Below are 8,507 nucleotides of genomic sequence, written 5' to 3' on the forward strand. Positions count from 1 at the left end.
TTTGTTGGATAATCCTGTTTATGTCAATGAACTACTAGTTAGACGAGTGTGTTGGGTGCGTCTCATATGGGTGGTCTTGGTTTACTACAAATGTTAAAATGACTCACATGATGAGCCGTCTTTGCCCAAAAGCAGTTGTGCTGGTGCATCTCTGATAATTCTTGTAGTTTCAGTGATTTATCTAGTGCACCGATGCAGCTTTAACACTATAAATGATCCTCAGCTGTTTCAGTGTCAGAAATTAGTTGAATTTCCAGTGTCTAAAACTAATGCACGTGGATAAAAGTGCCTCCCAAATACTTGCATGCTAAAACCAACTGCAACCTGATAAAAAAAAAAATAGTGCACATACACACACACGTATATATATTTTAATGAGCGGAACACATTAAGGGTTTTCTGTTAGAATGGTGTTGTGTAAGCGGCCCCTAAGTTAATAACTAATGATCTTTGCAACGGAAGTGAATCAATCAAAACACCATTTTCAGATGAAATTTTTAAGATTTTATTAGCATCTTTCATAATCAAAACGCCCCCTGACTCTTAATACAGAATTCATTTTGCCATGTTTTTTTTTCTAGATTTAAATTTCAGCAAGCAAGAAACAGCTGTTGGGTTAAAATATCAGATGTGTTTATTTCAAGTGTGCTGCATTTAGAAAACATTAATGACTGATAATGCAACCTCTATCAAACACATGGATTTTCAAAACTTTTAACTGATTATATTTTAATTTCTTAACATCTTTCAAACACCATGACAAAAAGTGCAAGCTGAAAAACATGCATATTTACGACAGTAAAATAATTTTGGTGAATATTCATCAAGGCAAACTTTGATGACCAGAAAGTTTAAAGAAGTTTTAAGAGATTGAAATTTGAAGGTTTTCATTTTCAAGTAGTTTGAAGTTTAAAATTAAGGATTTGAAAGCAATAAAGTCTAACAGAAAATAGACAGATAGATAGGGTGCTAGGGTGTTTTAACACACTGCAAACATGCTTTTAGCACACTGGTAACAGGTTTCTTGGATGACTGCGAACAGGTTTCTAGTATAAATTAACAATGCTATCTTTTGACTTGTTTGTAACATGATTTGACATATTGCTAGCATGTTTCTACACGAATGATCACATTGCTAACATGATATAGCATGTTGCTTGCATGTTAAAACACGTGATTTAAGATGTTGTTAGCATGTTTCTATCATGAATTATCATGTTTTCTAGTATGAATTAGAACATTGTTAACATGATATAGCATGTTCCTAGCATGTTTCAAACTTTATTTAACACACTGCTACTATGTTTTAGCATGTTTCTAAGATCAATTATCATGTTGGTAACATGTTTTAACATTGCTAGCATGATATAACATGTTGCTAGCATTTTTCTAATGTGATTTAACGTTGTTAGCCTGTTTTTTATCACAAATTATCACGTTGCTAGCCTGTTTTTTTAATCACAAATTATCACGTTGCTAGTGTGTTGGTAGAATGAATTAGCAAATTGCACAATGTTTTAACTTGTTACTAGCATGTTTCTATAATGAATTAACAAAATGCTATTTATTTTAGCATGCTTCTTACATCAATTTGCACATTTGTTAGCATATTTTAACAAATGGGTTTGGCCTACAAAAATACAATTGCTGGAAAAAGTCTAATAAAACCTTGTAATTTTCGGTAAGTGTTTGTAGGGCCCTCATGGTTTGTTGCTGTTCTCCTGTGTGTTTCTCTGAGGAAGTCCCATCAGGATCTCCATGGGGGTCAGAGGCCTGCAGGTGGCGCTGCTGTTCTTCTGTGAGGCTTCGCTCAAGCTGGAGGCGTCCAGAGACGGAGAAATCTGAGATCCATAACTCTTCAATATCATATCTGTCAAGTCGAGATTCTCCAAACCCCAGGATTCTCCTTCTGTCTTCTGCGAGGTGTTCTCTCCATCCTTATCATCCGCTTTGGCTTTCTTCTACAGAGGAATAATAGGAGAGGTTCAGTTAAAATATACAGCCATCTCACATTAATGAACAAACTCATGCATTAGTGTGAGAAGCCATGGCAGATTTCAAGAAAATAATCCCGTCTTAAGACCAACATTATTGGTTACAATAAGGTCCTTTTAGTTAATGTTTGCTAATCATTTTTGAATATTGAGAGCAATTTATTCACAGACTTATTCAGGTTAACCCGGCGTTAGTTATCACAGGGTTAAATGACATCTTAAATGGAAAAAACTGTTCACATACCTTATTCTTCCTTTTCTTATGTTTTCTCTTCTTCTTCTTCTTCTTCTTCTTCTTCTCATCACCACTGTCGGAAGATGACGAGGAGCTACTTGATGATGAAGATGAATCCTTAAACAATAAAAGAAAAGGCTTGTATTTTACTTTGAAATCCTACTGTAAATTTTAGAAAACATTTGAGGAAAACCAAAAAACTAAATAAATAAACTTATATTTATTAAATAATACTTTTACTCTCTTTTCACATGCTGACCTTCACTTTTTTCTTCTTTTTCTTCTTCTTCTTCTTCTTCTTCTTCTTCTTCTTGTCATCCTCACTGTCAGATGATGACGAAGAGCTACTCGATGATGAAGATGAATCCTTAAACAATAAAAGAAAAGGCTTGTATTTTACTTTGAAATCCTACTGTGAATTTTAGAAAACGTTTGAGGAAAACCAAAAAACTAAATAAATAAACTTATATTTACTAAATAATACTTTTACTTTCTTTTCACATGCTGACCTTTACTTTTTTCTTCTTCTTCTTCTTCTTCTTCTTTTTCTTCTTCTTCTTCTTGTCATCCTCACTGTCAGATGATGATGAAGAGCTACTCGATGATGAAGATGAATCCTTAAAAAATAAAATAAAAAGCTTGTATTTTACTTCGATGAAACAGTAGAAAGTATTTGAGGAAAACCCCCAAAATTAAATAAACTGATATTGACTAAATAATATTTTTACTATCTATGAAGCCCCGCACATGACATGCGGGAAAAATATGAATAGTATCTCATATTCAGTATATCAATCCCTCGTTTTACTAAATCATGGCAACAATATAATAATTAATTTCCTTTTTTATGTAAATCAAAAAGGAAATCAATATAAAGGAATTATTATATTGTGTGCATGATTTACTTAAAATGGGGAAAAAATTATTAAATCATGGCCAAGATTTACTAAAACAAGTGAACGAATTTTTAATCTGTGGCCACAATATATATATATATATATATATATATATATTTGTCTGCATGTCATGTGCTCATTGTTAGCTGTTGCATTTACTAATGTTAACTTTCTTTTCACATGCATGTGTGAAATTACAGTAAACTACATATTTTAAATTAATCTGACCTTCACTTTCTTCTTTTTCTTTTTCTTCTTCTTCTTCTTCTTCTTCTTTTTGTCATCCTCACTGTCAGAGGATGATGAGGAGCTGTCTGATGATGAAGATGATGAAACCTGAGGATTGAGAGATTAATCTGCATTTACATTCATTTTCTAAGCAAATGACATCTTAACTGTGGCAGATCGATTTAGACCTCAGGAACAAGAATGAATCCAATAAACACTGGTAAGTTTCTGTCCTTACTTTCTTCTTCTTCTTCTTCTTCTTCATGTCATCATCGCTATCGGATGACGAAGAGGAGCTGGAATCCTGTTGGGAAAAACAGCATGCCAACATGGTTTATTAAAGCAATAATACCCTCAGAGTCACCAAAATTTAATAACTACAACTCGATTCTTGTCTTTCTGGTTTTTCACAATCGAACCAGTTCACAATGGATAAAGTCCCATTCTTTTAAACACTGAATTTCCTGTTCCACTCAAATACATCAGATAAAAACCCATGTAAAAACAAACAGCATTTTATGTCAACTTCACAAAAATAATAAACCAATAATCAACCACAAAATCAACGATAATACATATTAGGTAATATAACTGTAGGATGTTTTCAGTTCAGAATATAGCAGAATTCAATTGACTATCGACTATTTTACATCAGTCGGCCTTTACTGTCTGAATTTGTTAATTTTACATATTCAATAAAATGTGATTTAGTAGCTTAGATGTAGTTAGCAGTTAGGATGATGCTTAAATCTTACTTTATCCTTCTTTTTCTTGTGTTTTTCCTTCTTCTTCTTCTTCTGCTCATCATCATCACTGTCCAAACTACATTCCTTCTGAGAGACAGAGATGTCAGATGTAATGAGTTTAGAGCATAAAAATGATGATTAGCAAAGTTCTGATTAATTAAGCTAATATGTAAGTGCAATTTTTACACTGGCTGTGACTGAGAAAACACTAATGAAATAAACCATTCCTTCATTAATATTTCATATCGAAGGGTCAGACGTGCATCTGAGTTCATGACAGCAACACAAACCTTCTTTTTCTTTACTTCTCTGTCTTTCTGTTTGTCATCCGCTCCCTCATCATCAGACATACGGACATCGTCCCGGGCAGAGGTCAAGCCAGCAGACTCGGCAGGAAGTGCTGCAGAGGACAGGAAGTTGCTTTCGCATGAGTCATGTGACCACCATGGAAGCTTTGAAACAATCCTCAACTATCTCCCAATTCAATACTATCACGGTACTTGGTTGTCGATACGATATGTATTATGATTTTTAAGTATTGCGATTTGATATTGCTTTGCATTGCGATTTTGTTTTCTTTTTTAGCTCTAGACCATGGGGAAAAGTTGAATGATACACTTATACATGATGGTGCAGGTCGCATATACGTAGATATCTATCCGTACACTATTTTTCACTTTCTCGTGTCCACTCGTAAGATAAAATAAACACTGTTTTAAAAAGGCAAATCTAACAGTAATTTTCAGGTAGAGAAAATTAATAATCAAATGTAAAATAGCACTGCATAGTCTTCACTGTATATTAATTGATGTAAAAAATGTAATTAATTGAAATTTATTAAAAAAAAATTATCCTTATTAAAGTTACAAAAGTTATTCAGTCAAGAGCAGTAAGTGATTTTTTTCTTTTTTCTTTGTTGTTTGATTACCATTAAAACAAAGACAGCAGCAAGTTTATTAGGCTGCTGTCACTTTAAGAGCTGCACGGATCTAATATACTGATACACATGTTTTATTTCTTCAGACTATGGTCCAGATTTACTAACAACTATCGCCAGCGCAAACCCTCTTTTGGCGTTAGAAAATACTGTCAGGATTTACTAAAGACACACAGTGAAAAATTTGCGCTGAAAGGGCTTGGATAGGGTTATTTTTGCGGCTGAGCTTATTGCATAAGCATTTGCAGGAGTTTCCTTTCAGACGCAGTATTTATGAGAGGAGAGTATTTAAATGAAATGACTCGTTCATTGTAGCGGCCAAAGCCGTTTCAAACAACTGGTGTTCATCCATAGCCATCTTGCAATGTTTACTAATGACTCCGACGTTACTGCGCTGTCGTCGTCTGTTTAGCTCGCCTCTGGCCCGCCTATATCAGATAACCCGATGTGATTGGTGCAGCTCGGATACAAGGGGCATATTTAATGAGCATCATTACTCGACGCCAGAGTAACTCGCTGAGCAAATTCAACTTGTGCTCTCATGAGCCCTGCCCTCTGCTGAAATAAAGGAGGTAACTTGCAGAGGAAGTCTATTAGCAAGGACTAAAATAAAGCAATTTAATATGAATTAATATTGATTCCATAATTAAAGAAAAAAAATGTAATCATAAAAATGCGATAGTTAGGTGAATCGTGATTTTTTTTCCAGCCCTAGATATTTTATCATCATTGAGATACTATTATATTTTTTTAATAATATTTTGAATTAGATTTTTGTATTTTGTTTTTTTCATTTTTTTCTTTGCAATTTTGTTGAGATTTTTTGTCATTTTCATTAGTTATTTACATACTGTATATATTATGTATACTGTATATATATATATATATATATATATATATGCTCTTGATATATATTTGATGTACTAACTTTATTTTAGTACATCAAGTACATGTAAGTTTTATTTCAATACAAATTATTCTTACGTTTTTAGTTTACCTTTGTTCACACGTTAAGATCAACACATTTCCATTTTATTATTAGTTTTATGTAATTTTTTGCTATTTGTATTTGTTATTGATTTTAATATATATATGATGAGTTCAGATGCAAAAGCCTCTAAGTGCCATCTGAAATTTTCCTCTAGAATGATCATTTTTATCAAGCTTGAATATTTAAGTTCAGTAATTTCACGTAAATGGCAAAATTACCTATTTGTTGTCATTTAAGTGAAATTACTGAACTTAAATATTCAAGCTTGATAAAAATTATCATTCTAGAAGAAAATTTCAGATGGTACTTAGAGGCTTTTGCATCTGAACTCTTCATATATATATATATATATATATATATTATTTTTTTTTATTGTATGTTTTTTTATGACAACCGGGTGAAATAAAAGTAAATATTATTATTATTATTATTTTTTTAATGGTTTTAGTTTTATTTCACTAAATAACCTTGACTCACATGTTTAGATCAACATAGATATATAATATGTTATTGTATTACAATTGTATTAAATTAATAAACTTGTAATAATGTTATATTAAATAATATAATTAAGTAACATATACTAATAATATTAAATTATTATAATATAATTATATCATTAAAAAGTATAAGCTCATAAAAACAATTTTTATAAATACATGACTGTGGGAAAAAGTTTTTGAATCCCTCTTTCTCCTCCAGTTTTCATTGGGACACATTGGACCGAAGGATACCAACAGAGCTCAAATGTATGAACAGGGTTAAACTACACTCAAATCTAAAAAAATAAATAAAGCAGTTCACCAGATGAAGATGAAGCGACAGTCACACAGTCGTCTTCCGGTGTCAGCTCAAGCACCTGCGACAGACAGGAATGAAACCCACACGACTTGAGATTAAACGGAGACTGAATTCTCCTGACTAATGTTCTCACCTTCTTGTCCTTCTCTCCCTCAGAGCAAACGGCATCATGTTATAATGAGCTCGATTTGATTTTAACACTTTGAACTTAAACTATTTTTAAAGCTGAGTCATAGACAGAAGTGAGTCAGACATGTTGTGTCTATCATTGACAGATCCACTGTATGGCAATTAAAGCAGCAGTCGTTAGTGTCGGACAATATCACACTTTGATTTATGTATAATGACTATACTGTGACTCATGACTCATTTTTTTTTAGCCTTAATCTTTTCTTAGTCATTTTCATGTTTTGTAGGAGTATTTTCGACACACTGAGAGATGAACACATCTTAAACATGAAATTCAAATTGGTCCCATTTGATTTCCTAAATTAATGCTTTGGATCATTTCACATTGACCTTTCTGTCTGCATTTAAATATAAAGTTCTGCAAATCATCACATTTTGATCACCACTTCTTTCTTCATTGTACCTTCTTCTTCTTCTTTTTCTTCTTTTTGTCTTTCTTCTTCTTTTTCATCGTCTTCTCTTCATCTTCACTGGAGCTGTCAGAGGAAGAACTGCTTGATTTCTGCTGAAAGACGGCGACACAGAAAGTAGAGGATGTTTAACTTGCAGTAAACTAAAGCGGGTCACACACCGGACGACGGCAACCTTTGGGCTCTGAGAGTAAAAACTACATTAATTTCCTCCATAGGGAGGAATTTCGAACATTAACTTATAAACTTTTACAGACAGACCAACTGTGAGCTACGAGGTTGTTAATCAATGGTATATACTTCTATTGAAGCCGTCAGCCCGGATTATTTAACGTATTTTTTTAAATGATCGTGTTTAACAGTGGAATTCCTAGTGAAAAACTACATTTCCCATGATGCTCTACAGAAAATTCCACCAATCAGAGACTCGAAACAAGCAACACATGCCAAAAGAGCTCGTAAGCTCCGCCCACTTCCACTTCTTTCTAGCTGGCCTTTATTTCATATATATTTAACCTATGAAGGCAATCAATGAATCAGTGAATGTACTCACGACAGGAAAAGGTTACATATGCTTTTCGCACTCGGGCTAGTGTATTAAAAAATGGCACAACTTTATTATATACCTTGTCCTTATATGTTTAAACTTTATTCAAGCTGTAAAACTGTGAATGTAAAGCTAAATGCATCTTGCAGCACAGGGTGAAGTTCGTATGCTGGATAACGACGATTCGGGACAAATATACAACACACTAAAAACACAAAAATGCTTCTTGCTGTACCTTCATCTTCTTTTTGGTCTTCTTTTTCTTCTTCTTCTTCTTCTTCTTCTTCTTATCATCCTCACTGTCTGATGAGGAAGATGAGCTGGAATCCTGAGAAACAGAGATTTCAGATTCAGATTCAGATGCTGTTAAATAAAAAAAAACCTAAACTTTATACCTTTTTCTTCTTCTTCTTCTTCTTCTTCTTCTTCTTCTTCTTCTTCTTCTTCTTCTTCTTCTTCTTGCCATTCTTCTTCTTTTTCTTTTTTTCATTCTCACTGTCTATTGAATCCTGGGAAAATTAAGTAAAATTAAT

The 8,507-nt window shown here is 33.0% G+C and overlaps 1 protein-coding gene across 3 annotated transcripts in view; it reads right to left on the reverse strand.

Moving 5' to 3' along the window:
• Nucleotides 1-490: 490 nt before the first annotated feature.
• LOC311297739 (uncharacterized protein) overlaps nt 491-8,507 on the reverse strand; it is a 13,389-nt gene continuing 5,372 nt past the window's right edge. The window contains exons 7-18 of one of the 3 annotated variants that reach the window (XM_084420176.1): nt 8,370-8,483; nt 8,210-8,302; nt 7,421-7,519; nt 6,832-6,886; nt 4,390-4,499; nt 4,109-4,183; nt 3,592-3,657; nt 3,354-3,461; nt 2,739-2,846; nt 2,489-2,596; nt 2,239-2,346; nt 491-1,961 (exon numbers count right to left, since the gene is read on the reverse strand). In XM_084420176.1, the coding sequence (XP_084276302.1) occupies nt 1,701-1,961; nt 2,239-2,346; nt 2,489-2,596; nt 2,739-2,846; nt 3,354-3,461; nt 3,592-3,657; nt 4,109-4,183; nt 4,390-4,499; nt 6,832-6,886; nt 7,421-7,519; nt 8,210-8,302; nt 8,370-8,483 (1,305 nt within the window). In that variant the 3' untranslated portion in view covers nt 491-1,700. Of the gene's footprint in view, nt 1,962-2,238; nt 2,347-2,488; nt 2,597-2,738; nt 2,847-3,353; nt 3,462-3,591; nt 3,658-4,108; nt 4,187-4,389; nt 4,500-6,831; nt 6,887-7,420; nt 7,520-8,209; nt 8,303-8,369; nt 8,484-8,507 lie in introns of all 3 variants that reach the window. The other 2 variants (XM_084420177.1, XM_084420175.1) reach the window with 2 other exon arrangements.

Source organism: Rutilus rutilus (genome assembly GCF_951802725.1).
Source record: "Rutilus rutilus genome assembly, chromosome: 9".
In the NCBI taxonomy this organism is placed as follows: domain Eukaryota; kingdom Metazoa; phylum Chordata; class Actinopteri; order Cypriniformes; family Leuciscidae; genus Rutilus; species Rutilus rutilus.